Source organism: Sebastes umbrosus, chromosome 18, assembly GCF_015220745.1.
Source record: "Sebastes umbrosus isolate fSebUmb1 chromosome 18, fSebUmb1.pri, whole genome shotgun sequence".
NCBI classification, from domain to species: Eukaryota; Metazoa; Chordata; class Actinopteri; order Perciformes; family Sebastidae; genus Sebastes; species Sebastes umbrosus.
Window position 1 is genome coordinate 13,178,016 of NC_051286.1, and position 17,989 is coordinate 13,196,004.

The window sequence follows — 17,989 nt, forward strand, 5'->3', positions numbered from 1 at the left end:
CAGTGGAGAAAACGTGATGAAGTGCCCTCTAGGGTGCCCTTCCAGTGGAGAAAACATGATGAAGTGCCCTCTAGGGTGCCCTTCCAGTGGAGAAAACATGATGAAGTGTCCTCTAGGGTGCCCTTCCAGTGGAGAAAACGTGATGAAGTGCCCTCTAGGGTGCTCTTCCAGTGGAGAAAACATGATGAAGTGCCCTCTAGGGTGCTCTTCCAGTGGAGAAAACATGATGAAGTGCCCTCTAGGGTGCCCTTCCAGTGGAGAAAACATGATGAAGTGTCCTCTAGGGTGCCCTTCCAGTGGAGAAAACGTGATGAAGTGCCCTCTAGGGTGCCCGTCCAGTAGAGAAAATGTGATGAAGTGCCCTCTAGGGTGCCCTTCAAGTGGAGAACTCGTGATGAAGTGCCCTCTAGGGTGCTCTTCCAGTGGAGAAAACATGATGAAGTGTCCTCAAGGGTGCCCTTCCAGTGGAGAAAACATGATGAAGTGCCCTCTAGGGTGCCCTTCCAGTAGAGAAAATGTGATGAAGTGCCCTCTAGGGTGCCCTTCAAGTGGAGAACACGTGATGAAGTGCCCTCTAGGGTGCTCTTCCAGTGGAGAAAACATGATGAAGTGCCCTCTAGGGTGCCCTTCCAGTAGAGAAAATGTGATGAAGTGCCCTCTAGGGTGCCCTTCCAGTGGAGAAAACGTGATGAAGTGTCCTCTAGGGTGCCCTTCCAGTGGAGAAAACATGATGAAGTGTCCTCTAGGGTGCCCTTCCAGTGGAGAAAACATGATGAAGTGCCCTCTAGGGTGCCCTTCCAGTAGAGAAAATGTGATGAAGTGCCCTCTAGGGTGCCCTTCAAGTGGAGAACTCGTGATGAAGTGCCCTCTAGGGTGCCCTTAAGATTGAGAAAATGATGCAGATGCAGTGGCATATAGGCAGCCCTACATGCTAGTAAACTTTCTGCACGCTGGTGCACTTTTATGAGTCCACCACTGCCTAGCAGTGCTCGTGTTAACAGCCATTAGGGAACTACTGTGCCTGATAAACAGATTGAACCACATTCTGTCCAAAAGTCTAAAACCAGATAACAGATACATCTGCGTTTTTCTTTTTTTTTTTTAAATCGTACTCGTGCTTCACATGCAAGTTCCATCACAGTTGACGCCCTATTTGACAACTTTGAAACCTCCCTAAAACTAAATTCTTCAACAATTGGAAACCCTCCAGTCACCGGTTGGTTCATTAGACCTTTGAGTACACCCTTGTTTAATGATTTACAGCCCTATCACTCACTTTGATGAATCCAAAACTCTACCGTGTGCAGATGAATCACACTTAATTGTAATTTGTATTGGCACCGATGAGTCCTCCCTCATGGGATTATCATCCATTGAAGTAGCTAGTGGTTATTAGCGCTCAACAGGATAACTTTTGAATTTACATAGGAGGAGGCACATTCAAGGGAAACGAGTGAGAACATATGTCTTCATTTCTTTCAGGCCTTTGACCCGTAAACCTCAGAGTTGTCCAGTCACGTGTTATCATCTGCACGATATCTTCATTCATATAAATGCTTTAGCATATTCAAAATGTAAAGATTAATAAGTCTCTGATAGTCATACTCATTTATGTATTTTATTAATCACATGAATTCTACATTACATGATGTGTGGTTTGTATAACAACAACACTGAAACAGAAGTGTTTTCTGGTCTTCTAGTGACATCTACAAGTAGATTATACTGATGAGTGCTTGTGTGACACAGTCAAAGCATATTTGGTTAATTTTTCATGTCAATCCAACAGATTCGGCAAAGATTGTTTAAGGTCGGATGTTTTTAGGAATTCTGCTCCAGGAATGCTTTGCAGCAACGTACACACTGTTCGTACACCTTTTCAAAGTCGTCGTCACTCCCCTAAGAGATAACACAGAAAAAAAAAAAGATTCATGTCATAAATTAAAATATGTTTCAGCCAAGTACTGATAGCTGAATGATTACACACACACAGCTGTTTGCTTTTATACAGTACATCTGTAGATATGCTCAGCCCATTCTGTGAAGTGGTTCGAAAACACAAAACTAAAACACATCATAAAATATCAGTTTCTTACTTCTGAGTGCCAAATTATTGTTATTGTCCTGAAGGAAGACAGATACCAGACATCCCTTCAATTGTACATTTTTGAGCTTGAGCACCACATTTTTCGAATTTGGAAAAATAAAATTTCCTTCAGGGAGAAATAAACTGCCAAAAGCAGCAATAATACTTCTTAAATTCTGGTTTTGACAGATCAAAGCCGTGGGTCTTTGCAGAAATCTGGATAGATTTGGAAAATCCTTTCTAACCATAGCAAACTTCACAATTTGTGCTAAAATGTTGATATCGGGCAGGTATAATGTTTACCTACAGACTCTATAAAAGAAGTGGACGTAGACACCTTGACGTCACCCATTGGTTTGTGGATAACGGTTTTGAAGCTTGACTTGAGAGGGTGGTGCTAAGTACAACCAAACGCTGAATACGATATTTTAGGCGACCAAAATTTAATAATTAACTTTAATATTAATTAATAATATTTAATAATATATGTTTACTTTAAGAAAAACAACTATATACAAAATTATCGTCCCAAAAATAAGCTGGAGAGAGAGATCCACATAGATATAAATATCTATGGAGTGGAAACGCATATGTTGCAATACCCATAAGTGGCCACAATGTATAGGCAGTAAGCTCTATTTCACACAAGGGCATGCTGAGATCAATAAATCAAATCAATTAACTGGTAGTAACTGCCAGTAACTGGATGGAATCGGTTTCAGACTTCTGTTGGATGGTCCATCTTTAGTCCTGAATTGTTTATCGCACAGCTTACAGAACGCTTTGTTCCTTTCTTGTTTGTTTAAAACCAAAGAATTGCCAAATAGGTACATTTGCATTCTTTTTTGCAAACAAGAGCGTTATACATCTTTCCTGCTGGACTAAGGGCTACATGGTTAATTACTAGGACTGTATCAAGTAGTTTGAAGCTTCATTTAGAACTCTGACATTCAAATTATTACTATTAATAACCTGCAGAAACATTGCGTGCAACAGTCAACCGGCTTCCACCTTCTCCTCCCCTCTCTCTCTCAAACACACAGCGAGCCTCGTCTCTGTAATTAGCTCAGCCCTCAGTCCAAAAGTCAACATTTATTGAAAAAAGATAGAAGTAATAATTTCCAGAATTCACAACATGTTTTTTAATCTAACAAAATATTTAGTTTACTAGTTAGTAGTAGCATAGTAGTAGTTTATACTTTCTCACACAACTGTATTAACGTGGCGGTCTGGCAGCAGTCTAACAGCACCATGAATTACATATGACCACAATAACAAAACCAGAAGTATGTTAGCATGTTATTATTATTATTATTATTGATACGCCTACAACAATGCAGTGAAGCATAAAGAAAGCAAGAGAAAAAGAAGAACAGAGAGAATATAGCGTAAAATTCATAACAGGCGTTGCATAATTGATAATTGCTACCCTTCTACTCTGTTCTGCAGCTGCAACATTCAGGAGGGTTTTTCCACAGGTTTCCGCTGCAGGGTGCGTTCGCAGCGGCATGACATCTCCCCAAAAAGGAAGCCAAAACATCTCGATCGCTCGCCTGGTGCTTGGCTGTTAGTTTAGGAAACGCTTGATTTTGACATGAAATGGAGCTTTCTATGAGCGGCGCACGGATTTCAATTAATTGTGCAGCCCCACTGTCTGGTTCCTCTTTGCTCCTTTCGCTGTCATGCCATGTGGTTGCTGGCGAGGGACCACGATCCAACACGGTCGAAATACCGCCAAGTATCCAAACCACACGGGCTGTGAAGAGCATTCATTCACTCCTTTATTTTGGCAAAAAGCTACCAGTTGACACACTCGTGCTGATCCTCACACAATGAAAACTGCTGTTCAAAGCCAAAATCTGAGACAAAATATTAGTCACATCAGCTGTGGTCGACCACAACATCCTCTTCCAGCCACATCGCTGATAATTTGATGAATGTTTTATGGCTCCACAAAATGTAACACGGCACTGCAGTTGTGTAAAAATACACTCATTAAACCAACAGAACTTTAGCTGCACTTCCTCCATCAAGCCCTCACAGGAAATTATTACTTTTTGACAGCATATCATCACTAGTCAAACTTTTAAACCTTTGCTCTCTTCACTTTTCCCCACCCTGTCTTTTCGAACTCATAACCTTCAAGAAAATAAAAAGCTGCCGAGGACCCATGTCAAAATCATTTGGCAGGTCATAAGGAACACAAGGGATGGAGTGTGAAAAAGCAAACCAATCTGAACCAGAAAAGACTTCTTCTAGTGATGTCCAAGCAAATCCGATGTGTAAAAGTAATTTATTGTAGTGTTTACTGGGCTGGAAGGGTTCAATAATCAATAGCATATTTTTTATGGTTACAAAACGTGTTTTTTTTATAGTTTATAGCCATTTATTCAAATCGAGTGAACCAAGAACTGACAGCGATGCTATTTCACCGTTACGGTCCACTCTGTTTTGCTTTACTGCTTCATGAAACGTGCGTAGACATGATCCATCTTCCGCCCGTGGAGAGTCTCTAGAGCTACCACATGCACCTGCAAACAGACATGTTCTGTCCAAAACTGTGGTCTTGAGCAGGTGCACAGCCATTACATTTCACTGTGTTATTACAAGACACATTCACAATACACCATCAAACAGTTTTAAGTTTTGTTTTGAAAAGCCCCGAAAACCTATTTTCTCAATCAGATTCTTACTATGAGCGATGCGACCGTACATGAACACAACATTTCTGCCAGATTTCGAACTATTTTAGTTAATTTACATGAAAAAAAAATAAAGAAATGAGAACAGAAGTGAACTTCTCTCTCGGGCTCAGCACGCAACTATTTCTGTCACTTTTCATGTGAACAACCGAGTGCATGAATGTCTTTCAGGAGAGACTGTCTAAAAATGAGCGCCGTATTTAAAGAGATACTTTGCTGATACAATAAGAGCAGCCCGGGGGAACGGGTGGTGGCAACGAGCCCAGTGCATTCTGGGTGTTGTAGGTTTTCTACCTTTTGAGCAAAAGAGAATACCACAGCCCTTTTTCTCTGGTCATGTAGCACCAATTTAAAAAATATTTGCGCCTTTCTACTGCTTAGACATCCTAGTTTTATGAAAAGATCTTTCCAGTGGAGAAAAACTGAAATATATCGTGTCTCAGAATCAGTATCAGTTTTATTGGCCAGGTCTGAGTACACATACTGGGAATTTGACTCTGGTTATTTTTGCTCACATTGTACATACATAGAAATAGAAATATAACTATCTATACCAGCCAGCTTTACACCCCATCCTCCAGTGTAGCGGTTCGGAGAACCAGCTCTGATCGTGTATACCCCGGGCCTTATACTGCTTAACATTGAAGGTTTTCCATGCCAGGTTTTATATAGCTTAGGTGCAGTGCCACGCCTAACCATATGAACATAAAAACAACGTGGAGAGCATCTGGACGAGCCGCCGCGCCGCACGGAGCCACACACACCTCCCTAAATATATCGCCCAATCCTAAAAGGGGTGCATGGAGGTCTGGAGTTGGGAACCCAGAGTCTAGGCTATTATTAATATTAATATTATTATTATTAGCAAGCTCCCTTTTGTAAAATAATTTGTGAACTGTTTGTCATAACTTTTTTTTTTAAATATAATTCATGAAACATTACTTAAAATGTTTCTGAATCGGCTCTTTTAATTTGATGTATATGAATTTGAATATGATTTTACAGGGCAAACACTGCCAGAAGAATTAAATGTTCAGACGAAAGCTGTGATATATGTAAATAATAAATTCAACTATGAAAAGTTTTGTCTTGAAGCTTTTTGGGCATTATCTATAGTAATAATAATGAATAATGAGTGAAATTGCATAGTTTTAAGACAAAAACTTTGAAACCCCCCCTCACACACACACACACACACACAAACACAAACACACACACACACACACCCAATGGCTGCACAGCACCTAAGCCCTCTAAGAACCATGGGAAACCTCTGCATGGTGGTTATCCTTTAAATAAAGTTAAACTCGATGACATTAGATTTAATGATGTGTCAAAAAGAGCTTGAATTTTATGTTTCCAATCTCTGGCTCGTCTCCAATCGTCTGTTTATTTAAACTATTACCACTGCTTTCCCCAGTTATATATCATTAGGGATCATTAAGATCAAACATTGAGGAGTCATTTTAATTATACTTGAAAATACTTAACATGAGAATCTACTTGAATACTTACATAATACGGGTCTTTGATGATGCGCTGCTTCTGCGGGTCATAGGAACCAAGAAGCTCAATCTTTGCTTGGCTGTCTTTCGCCTGTTTTGCTTTCCTGTTCAGCTCACTGTGAAGACGAGAGAGAGAGCGTTACTCCAGGAGAAGAGAAGAAAAACACAACAACATGTGACTTCTGGAATAGAATAAAAATCAAGTCATATTTTTTTCTCTGCCATTTAGATATGAGGTGCAACATCCCTATTATCCTGTATGCAGAGCCGTCATGTTACATACTTCCTATAATGGACAGATAATAAAACCCCATGATAATAACATCCATGTGATTAACTTCCTCATAAAGAACTGACAAACAACAGTACAAGCTTGATTCTGGCAACGTTTTAAGAGTAGAGAAAATTAACAGAACACCTCAACCTGTTTAATCTCAAACTAAAGTAATAAAACTTATTAAGAAAAAACAACTAATAAACACTTTCAGGGTGACAATGAGATGGGTTCTGTTAAAAGAAAACTAAACACAGACAGAGTATCCTTTTGTCTGAGACAGGGTCTAATTTTCTCAGTCAGGTCAGCTTAACATTTGTGGAGAAAAAAAAAAACATAATGTGGGAGAAAAAGGGGAAAAAACCTGCCCAAAGAGCAAAGACGAGGCATCCAAAGAACTCAGTAAGCTGCTTACAGATCAGATCTGCCATAGGCATGTGATCTCAAAATGATCCCTAAACGTTCAAAGTATCAAAAAATATCCCTCCCCCTGACCTTTGGAAAGAGCTTAAGGGAGGATATTGCTCATTAAAAGGGAGGCATTCACCTACACGTCAGTTATAGCTCAACGTTTCCACCATTCTGATGTGCATGTGAAGGAGTAGCACGGATCACTATCAAGTAGGACAACCTAGTTTGACCCCTTTCAAAGCAAATGTTTTTTTGGTCCCAGGGAACCATTAATAAGCGAGACGAGACACTTAACACATGACACCAGTGCTCAGCACGACAGTGTCTAACTACTAGGTACAGTCACAGAAATAATAAGCAGTGCTGCTGTGCGCTGAAATATCTTTACCTCAAATTGTTCTCATCCATGCAGAGAATGTACTCAAAGCTCTGGAAGTCGTCTTTGGTCACCTGGAAGTGAAAGAGAAATGCAGGGGAAAAACAAATGTTACTTCTAGGTCTGTGTGGGAACACCGTACGACAGAGCCTCTCTATGGTCCTTCAGAGAGGGTTCAATGTTATGCAGTAAAAATCAATCATTTCCAATACAACAAGAAAGGCAGTCTGGTCATTTCAAACCCTGTTTTTGATCATATTTATGGTCAGCATTTTGTTTTTCAGGAATAGACAATGTATTTACATTCTGTAATTAACACGCTACATAGCAGTTTTCATCGTTAGTGGTGGAGTACGCCACTACCGCGCTGGATTCGCAAAATCGCCTTCACACGCTTGAGGGATTCACAGGAAACTATGCAGCAGTCTTACAGCTTTTATTTGTATTTCATTGAGAACAGGCTCAGTTTATTGTTTTCTCTCATAACCCTTAATCAGAGCTGTATTAAAATTTTCCTGTGGAGTTTTTGACCTCTAGCGCTGCAGGATTTAAAAAGAAAAAATATCGGCTTTGCAAATGATTTTTGAGGAAGGAAACACGTTTGTTAGACCTCAAGGATACACACAATGAGTTTGGGGGAGTGAGTGAGTAAGTGTATGTATATATATATATATATATATATATATATATCCAAGCTATGTATATATATACAAATATACAGTATATATATGTATATATATATACATATATATACTGTATATACTGTATATAGCCAATGAAATAAGGAATAATCCCACAATTATTATTATAGTGGCTTTTATTGTGAAGCAGTCACAGGAAGCGTAATGTATTTGTCACCAAGGTCGGCTCTGACAGCGATTGTTCATCAAAATGTGACTACAAAACAACAAAACAGTAATTTTCAGCATTTTTTTTTTATCATTTCCAGTTTTTGCAAGTGAGTAATCAAACAATATGGAGCCAAAGTGAGCCGTTAGATGAAGAGTGTCATGCGACAGGGTGCACACCTCCATTCCAACCTACTTTGAATTGCCCTGTTGCTGAAATGTGCTATACAAATAAAGCTGCCTTGCCTTGTTTTGTTTTGTCTTTACTGTAAACCTGCTGTTATGTGGCAAAATTCTCACGCCGTGTGCAGCATGAAATCAGATTATTGTTGACTGACTTCTTTCAAAAGAACTTGAGTTTGTTTAGCTGCACTTTAAACAGATGCACCCGCATTCTTTTGTTGTTGTTGTTGTTGTTGTTGTTGATGTATTTTTAACAAAAAAAAGCTGCTCAGGGAGCTTTTTTGATGTTGTATCAAACCGCATTTTCTGTTACCAAACCAACCAGGGCTGAAAATCTGATGGATAACTTCAACATGACAACTGAGTTATGAAAGGATTAGATCCCTGCACATGTGTAAGCATGTGGAGGGGTGTAAAGCGTAGTGTTCAATCTTCTGGGTGATGATTTAATGGAACGAGAAGAAATAAAAAACAGGCAGCACCCTGAATAGTTTGGAAGGGTTTTGAGAGTCAGTTCATAGGAATGCCAAGATCGAGGCGAGCACAGCAGGAGACGAATGAAAGAAGTGAGGAACAAACGGCATGAATAAAACTCCTGCGATGCTCCAGATGTCGACATACTGACATATTCAATCACAGACAGCTGTGGTCATTCATGGAACAGCACAGGAGTAAAAAGAGGTTTGATACAGACTGTTTTTAAATCCATTTTTATATTCCCAGAGTGTCTTGTTGTAGCCATAAAGGTCTTATCATTTTATTTTGTATTATTTAGTCTGTGGTGGTGAAAATCACAGAGGCTGATGATCTCTCTGCTCATGTCTACCTTACACTCTCACACTAACTGAAACAGTGGTAATCCTCCATCAAAAAAGGCTTTCTGATTTCTGAAATGTCTGGCTGAGAGCGAGCTGGGAGGCTGTTAGAGTAAATGAAGAATGAGCTGGAGACACACACAGCAAGCTCATAAAGTTTAAAAGCCAATAAATCCATGAGAAGACGTGAAGAGTGATATCGTAAAATTGTGTGAAAATTATCAGTTCTCCTGGTATTGTGCATGCTGTCTCACTCTCATGAATATAACAGCCATCGTTAATGATATTGGTAGGTCAGTCAAAGTTAACACGGTAATAACGCGTTAACGCAAATTCATTTTAACGCCACTAATTTCAAATAATGCAATTTGCAATTGAAGTGAAGATACTGGCATCATATGAAACTAAAAAACCTAAGGAATCCATTGGTACCAACCATGTCATACTAGCTGGTCTCGCGAAGGACGATAAATAACACACCAAACTTATGCTAAATTTTGGCAAAGAACTGGCATGGCCATTTTCAAAGGGGTCCCTTGACCTCTGACCTTAAGATAGTATGTGAATGAAAATGGGTTTCATGGGTACCCACGAGTTTCCCCTTTACAGACATGCCCACTTTATGATAATCACATGCAGTTTGGGGCAAGTCATAGTCAAGTCAGCACACTGACACACTGACAGCTGTTGTTGCCTGTTGGGCTGCAGTTTGCCATGTTATGAATTGAGAGTATTTTTCATGCTGAATGCAGTACCTGTGAGGGTTTCTGGACAATATCTGTCATTATTTTGTGTTGTTAATTGATTTCCAATAATACATATATACTAAGGATGTGCGCCTGCAACAGTTAAAACAAGGAAAAATATATATATTTTTTTTAAACAGGACGATAGTTGCATAAACTAGTCGATTCTTGATAATTCAATGACTATTCGAAAAAGCATGACCCATCCCTACATACGTTTGCATAAAGAAAGCATATGTGACCACTCCCATGTTGATAAGAGTATTAAATACTTGACAACTCTCGCTTTAAGGTACATTTTGAACAGATAAAAAATGGGCGATTAATTTGTGATTAATCATGATTAACTATGGACAATCATGGGATTAATCACGATTCTATAATTTAATCGATTGACAGCCCTAGATATTAGTAGCGCCTGTGCTTTTGCTACTATGACAAGTCTGCTGTGAGAAAGGCATATTTCATCAAATTAGTTACATATTTAGAAACAAAACTGTTCTTAAAAATATTCGGCTATACTTTCCCTACAATAAGCAGTATACAAATATTTAATAAGTGGTTAATAACACACTATAATGTAGTTGTTAGTAGGTGTAAGACTTTATCAATGTATTTGTCAACATCCTAACATATAATATATAACATATGATGCCTTTAACATATTGATGACTATGAAATCTAAATTTCAGCTCTATTATGTCTAATGTCGGGTTGTCAGTTTTGTTATGGATCACTTTGAAGCATGTTTGCTTTATTTAAAAAACATGTTTGCTTATGTGGTTTCCAAAGCGTCTGCTTGGATACTGGCAGCGGTAGAAGTTCAGCAAAGTATGCAAATTCCAAAATTGGGAAGAAATAGAGGAAAAAAGAGAGTGGGAGCAAAAGCAAGTGATAGAAATGAAAAGGGTAATAAAGGAAAAGAGGAAAGAGCAAGAGCTTGTCAAAGCTCATTGTGTGGATTTGGCTGGGTTTAAGCCAAGGGTTGAGCCTCCCCATCCCCGCTTTGAGGAGATTAGACGAGGGTCTGGCTGAATGGTTTGCAGAAAGACAAACTAACGAGACAGAAGATCTCAAGCACACGATAAAACCCCCGAGTTCTCTCAGGGAAACATAAAAAGAGCGGTTTAAGGCCACAGAGCATAAGTTAGCACGGCAGAAAGGCTGCAGGCCCTACAAGGATAAAACATCTTGGTGTGATTTCAGACCTGTTTCAGGCACCTTTAAGGATTTGAAACAAATGCGTTACGACAATTGCTGGATTGTATTTCATACAAACAGGTGCCATCATTTTACACAGCTGTATAGAGACAGGCCTGGCCAACGGGTTCACTACATATATTTCCAAGATAATAACACTACTTTCTCAAAATTCATATCAGAAAAACCTGTAAAAAGATGAAAACTGCTATTTTTAATTGAAAAATGATTAATTACCATTGACTCTTTTACTCCGTATACACAGTTTAACTCGAGTAGCACATAAATTGTAGGCAGGTTAATGACACTAAGACAGAGCTAAATATACTGTAGAAACTGAATTTTCAGTGATACGTTTAAATTCAATACTAGTAATGAAAAAAACATAATGAAAACCTAAATAACTGACTTGCCGCCTTTCTTCCCTGAAAGAATATCTTCATTTAAGCAAAACTGAAGTAAAGCTGAAATGCGGAGGGCTGTTGCTCTATCACACGATTAGCTGCAGTTCATATTTTAAGACAAATTTTAAATCTGTGTTGTCTTGAACGACTCATATGATCTCTTAAACCCTGTTGTTGCGTCCTCAGGAGTTGAAGCACCTGCTGTGTCCTGTAGATTTCACCGACCTATCACAAGAGGTCACTGTATCTGAGGTTTAAGCTAAACCTGCTGCACAATGTGTAACTGAGAGAAGAGTGAAGTACAACTCTGTTTAAAAGGGCATTTCTACTGTACATATCAGTTTAATATAAGATATAAATTCATACCTTTCATCATATATGCCATTATAAAACCATATCTCATATAAATGTAATGTGTATATATAAATAAATGTGTAAGACAATTTTAAATGTGTCACATCTGTGTCAAATCATTTTAAAGCCAAACGGGCGGTGACACATTAAAGAGGCAAATTAATGGCAACTAGGGCACAATTTTCCGTATGCTTTTTGCTTGTAGATACTATACAGTTTAAAGTCAATTCAAATAAACAATTTGAATATTTGGCCACTTTGCACAGACTTATGCAACCTGCAAGGCAGGCTCCCAACAATGCTTCATTGTAAGGGGTCATATGCCAAAAAGGTTGGCAACCACACCGGTTGTGTTGGTAATGGTATTTGTACGACTTTTCTCTAGCAGTTAAAGAAGAACTTGAATGCACCTTTTTAGTTAATAAATTATGTGTACAGTCATTTTAGTACTCTATTAAATGATGCGCCGTTCTACATTGTTCATTCCAACAGAGCTCATTTCCATTTTTTTCCAGAGCAATAATTTAAACCCTGATTCCAGAGAGTCAGGGTTTAAGTTATTTTTTTAAATCTGTGATGGGGGTAGCAGGATGTAGGTAATCTCTAATGAAACAGGAGGCTAAATTGGAAAATCTCAAAATGAAAAATGTAAACAAATTTTCTGCAAAGGAAGAGAAGCAAACTGAACATACATCATTATTACTACATAGACTTATGGTATTTATTGTTCCTCTTAAGGTTGCATTTGCATCAGATCCGGCAGTGCGGCGAAAACATTCATTTTGAATTGGGGTAGTGCGTTTGGGCTGCGGCTGTGGCAGAGGTTGCTATAAAAGAACGCAGCGACCTGTGGCGAAAAATAGAAACAGAATCAACTTTTGGAGAAACGCAGCCCAACGTCAAGCTGCGGTGGCCAATCACGTAACCAGCGAGTCGGTGAGAGAGTACAGATAACATCTCTGCTTCTCCCTGCCGTGGGAGGAGGGCCAAAAACAACTTTGTTTAAAAACCTATGAGAGTAAGAAACATAAGCATTTACCCCAACTGCCGAGGAGTCAGTGCAACAGCTGACTACGTGGATGCTCGTTGCAGCAATTCTGTGGGGAATTTAGTAGCGTGTTTCCTGCAACATGGTCCAGCACAAGGCACAGTCCCTCCGTCTTTTCTTGTCTAGCTGCTGTGAAATGAATGAAGCTGCCTTCAAGTGCGGTTGGAAATATCGAGATCATAAAAACGCTCACACAGAAAACTATGTTTGTGAAATATAAAGCCTACTTGTGCTACATTCGGGGGGTTATACTTCACAACAGGACATCACACAAATTGGCCATTTAAGCGACACTCCCACACCGCCACACAACCCTGCTGCGAATCGCCGCACCGCCGGATCTGGTGTGAATGCAGCCTAAATTGGCAATGTTGGCCGAAGCTTACATCCAGTTCAGCTGCAGCTCAGATGAACCTGTGCTTGTTTTGAGCAGAGCAAATCGTGTGGAGCTTAGTATGCAGCAGCTGCAGGTTAAAACCCTGAAAGTAACAATTTATTTGAACCTGTATTAAACTGGAAAAAGCTACAGTAAGCTAGTCATATGCTAAGTGACAGAACAACAGCACCTGAGTGTCTAGCAACCATCATCTTACCAACATCACACTCATACACAAAAACATGAATGAGATGAGAGGAGCCACGGGACATCTGGTTGTACCTGTCGGGCACTGTGGCTTGTCTCAATGCCATGCTTCTTTAGGCAGGCCAGACCGCGTTCATCCGGTGATCTGCCTACATTCCAGTCAGATGTGGCACCACTGTCTATCACCCACTGCAACAACAGAGAACAAAAAGGGGGCGCTAACTACTGCTAAGAGAGATGTAGAGGTGGGTGTTCGTACCTGCCGGGCCACATGCTTCATGGGCACGTCATGACTCTTCATGCAGGCTTGACCGCGGTGGTCTGGAGGGTTTCCTATCTCATAGGTGGAGGTGGCAGCACTGTCTATCCTCCACTAGGCAGAGTCGAGCACAGGGAACAATAACACAGCAAAAATGACTCTCACTTACAGATATGTGGTAGCAGGTGATACAGAATTTGCAGGACGATGTTGTACTCTTGAGGACAGGATTAGAAGGGAGACAAATGTTCTGAAACACATCCTGCCCTCATGCATGATCTTTAGAGGCTGCAGCTGGGTCGCTATCATGTATTATTAGCAGGGTTAATAAAACTAAAACAAAAATAAGCAGTAAAAAATTGTGTTAGTAAACTGAAACTAAATAAAAAACGACATCCTTTAAGATAAAATAAAACTAAACTGTAACTATATTTCCTGGTCAAAAAACTCAAATTAATGTACGTTCCATTCAGTTTTAGCTCAAATATATCACTATCGAAAAAAGGAGACAGCATGAATTTCTGTCAACTCTCGTAACATTGAACCACAGAAATTGAACAGATATGACATTTCAGGAAATGACACTATGAAATTGATTCACATTGAACACAATGAAGTTGCGCCAAGATTAAAACATTAAACATTATAGCCATTCCTACACAGTTCTCCAACGATGTATTTACCATGTATATGTAGCTACATACTCATGAGACATTATACCTGGCCCTAACAAAAACAAACTAAAACTACTGTAAAAACTAAACCATTTTGACAAACTGAAACTAAACTAAACCAAAATGAAATTGAAAAGCCAAAACCAAAATGAAATAAAAAGTTATTGAAAATTCAAAACTATTATAACCTTAATTATTATGCCTAATAATGATGAACTAATTTATTCACTTTATTTTACTCCAGTTTCAATGTACTGTATTTACATTTCACCCACTGCGTCATATCACCAACTTCTTCATACATGAATATTGCTATACTGTCAGTAACCAGGTGATTGAATGTATTTTGTGATTATTACCCAACTCAATCACGTTGGATGTTTTTTTTTTTATAATCTGCCACCAAATAACTACCAGTTTCCCATTTATATCAGTTAATAACAATAATCAGTGCAAGCATGCTTTGAAAAATGGTCAGTAGTAATGTACAGTACATGTTATTTGTAACAAATGTAGTTTCTATGTGCTTCAAAAATTGTCCACAGATGTAATATTGGGCAAATACCAGTGACCTGTATTATAAATACTTTTATGTACAATGAATGAATGAATTAATCATGACATTACCTTATCGACACCACCAGCATCTGTTGCCATCTTCGTGAAGACGGCTTCAGCGATGGGGGATCTGCAGATATTCCCTGTTCAAAACCACAATCATCATGACAAACTTTAATGCCATGTTTTAAAAAATTAAAAGGTTTAAACTTCATGAACAGTTTTACCATAAAACTAAGGCAGCACTGATCAAATATGAATGAATATTCTGTTACTTTAATGCCTATTTCTTGCCTACAATGTTTTCAGAAAAATCTTGTAGTGTACTTTTTAGCTGTAAAATTAGAAAGTTTGCTCCGGCTGGTGGGCGGAGCTTGGTATTTCCTCAACTGATCTCAACATGGCTGCAGGGTCACAAACTTTGTCATTTTACAGCTAAACAGTACCCTACAAGATGTTTCTGAAAACATTTGAGGCGAGAAATAAGCATTAGAGTAACAGAATATTGATTCATATTTGATCAGCGCTGCCTAGTTTGACCGTTTGATTGAAGTTCGCGAGTTATTGACAGCTGCTCAGAGACGGCAGACTCAAGCTCGGCTCTGATTGGTTGTTTTCCTCCAGTCCGAGAAATCTTGCAGATGCCATTAGCAGCACCGGAGGACACCGGAGAGGCACATGATGTTTTTTCAGATTACCTGTCTCATGCACTTCTTTCAGGATATAATGACCATTTTATAAAAATAACTTTTTATTCATTCATTCATTATCATATTTGCTCCAATTCTACCTACTGCTGCTTTAACCAAAATAATCATTCTCATCTGGTATTTGTTTCTAAAAACAATTTCTAAACTGAATTTCCAGCAAATACACTACATCACGATGGTTATGTCACATTGAAAAATAACATAATCAGTGATATTCTCTTATTCATATCGCCCATCCCTAATAAATGTAACACATGATCATCTGATCTCGTGGCTTCTTAACTGACACATGTTGTGTCAATGCAAATTGTGTTAATATTACATTATTAAATTTAACTGCGACTTTTAAACTAAGTTAGTTCAGTTAAGTTACACAACATTATAGTGTTGACAGGATTAAGCAACAACTACAAAACAAGTAAGACTCATAACCGAGCGGCTTTCACGATGGACTCTGACCTGTTGTCATGTCTACTGACCTGTTGTCATGTCTACTGACCTGTGGTCAGGTCTACTAATCTGTGGTCATGTCTATACTGACCTGTGGTCATTTCTACTAATCTGTGGTCATTTCTACTAGCCTGTGGTCATGTCTACTAACCTGTGGTCAGGTCTACTGACTGTCATAAACTGACAGATATGACCGAAACATACTGTATTAAGCAATAAGACAAAACGTCCTTTTGTTTTTCTCGTGATAGCAGGTTAATCATCTCAATAAACAAGAGAAACAAGCTTTTTTATCTCGAGGTAACATCATGACGTAACTAACTCGTGATCTCGAGACAACGGTATTTAATAGTGATTTGTGGGTCGCGAACGAGCCGGCTCTTTTAAGTGAACGATAAAAGAACCGGCTCCCGTCCGAGAGACGTTTTCTTTATTATTTTTTTATTATTAATTCAAGGCAGAATGATACGACGATCTTCTCCGCGCCATGGGCACTCCATGCACTGACTTTGACTGAATGTTGTGTTAACGACGTCCGTGCGACCAATCAGGTGATGACAGACAAGGATGTACCATCAAGCATGGAGGGGCGGGGGTGTGCACGGTGCGCTGATGGTCTACAGGTACAGAGCAGGAGGGAGAAGAGGAGAGAAAGAGAGAGAGGAGTGCAGTGCGGGAATTGCAGACAAGATGAGTTATGGTCGGAAACGAAGTAGAATGTACAATTATGGTATTCTGGAAATTATAAGGTTTAGTATAATTATATTGAATAATTTAAGTGATATATCTGCACACATACTAATCATAGATCAAAACAGCGCTAAATTTGGCTGAATTATAAAAGTTAGAAGTGGTAAAATGAAGAGTCGTTTAGGAGCCGAAAGAGCCGGTTCTTCTTGGTGAGCTGAGCCAAATGAACCGGCTCACTAAAAAGAGCCGGAATTCCCATCACTAGTGTTTAAAGAGAAGTATTTGCAAAGCACGTCCGTTTCCTGCTTCCTCACATTACTCAGCACAACTACAAAACACAGATGTCTTTACATCACACCTGGCTGAACACCAACTGCGCAGTAACATGACCGGTTAACTCATTAAAGTGTCTCTGGTGAGGAGTTGATCTGAGAGTTGAGAGCAGCTAGTTAGCAACCGTTAGCTGAAACATTAGAGCTAACACTCTTAAGTCCATCTAACAACATCTAAACACAACACTTAGGCGCTGTAAATTGGTACACTGGTTGTATGTGAGTTGTGTGTCATACTGTGATACTCTTTGAGGGTTAAATGAGCTTCTTTTGGTGTAAAATGACGTTTCTTACCCAAACACACGAACAAAACAGACTTCGAACCGGTGGCCGCCATTGTGTTTAGAAGGGTCCTGTATGACGTGACAGGCTGTGGCCAACTGGTGCCTGAACAGAAAGTTTAAAACTCATGTGAATTATATTTACAGCTGTGGAGGCACTGGTATAGTTCTTTATATGTAAGGAATTGATGTATGTATATATTTATTATTTATCTTGTTTATATTTGTCTATAGCTTATTTTGTATATTGTATATTGGTAGAAATTCCATTTTTTTTATTCTTATTTTATTCTAACATTTTTATCTATTCTTTTGTTATCATACTGTTTACTTGCACCAATAAAACCAAAGCAAATTCCTAGTGTATACCTTTTACACCTGGCAATAAACACGATTCTGATTTATATTAATATTTATATTTTTAATATCTTTTAATCATTACTTTTTAAAAGTGCTTCCTGTATGGTAATGTATTATATGTAATGTATTGGTGTTGTTTT

The 17,989-nt window shown here is 38.9% G+C and overlaps 1 protein-coding gene across 3 annotated transcripts; it reads right to left on the minus strand.

The window, feature by feature from the left end:
* Positions 1-1,774: 1,774 nt before the first annotated feature.
* acp1 (acid phosphatase 1) lies at positions 1,775-17,608 on the minus strand. Of its 3 annotated transcripts, XM_037751324.1 has the most exons (7): positions 17,503-17,608; positions 15,096-15,169; positions 13,795-13,908; positions 13,611-13,724; positions 7,367-7,428; positions 6,304-6,409; positions 1,775-1,899 (listed from the first exon to the last, which is right to left on the minus strand). In XM_037751324.1, exons 1-7 carry the CDS (start codon positions 17,543-17,545, stop codon positions 1,822-1,824), a joined length of 591 nt encoding a protein of 196 aa, XP_037607252.1. In that variant the 5' UTR covers positions 17,546-17,608; the 3' UTR covers positions 1,775-1,821. The 3 variants fall into 3 exon arrangements, with proteins under 3 accessions (XP_037607252.1, XP_037607255.1, XP_037607254.1); XM_037751327.1 differs by lacking the exon at positions 13,795-13,908; XM_037751326.1 differs by lacking the exon at positions 13,611-13,724.
* Positions 17,609-17,989: the final 381 nt, after the last annotated feature.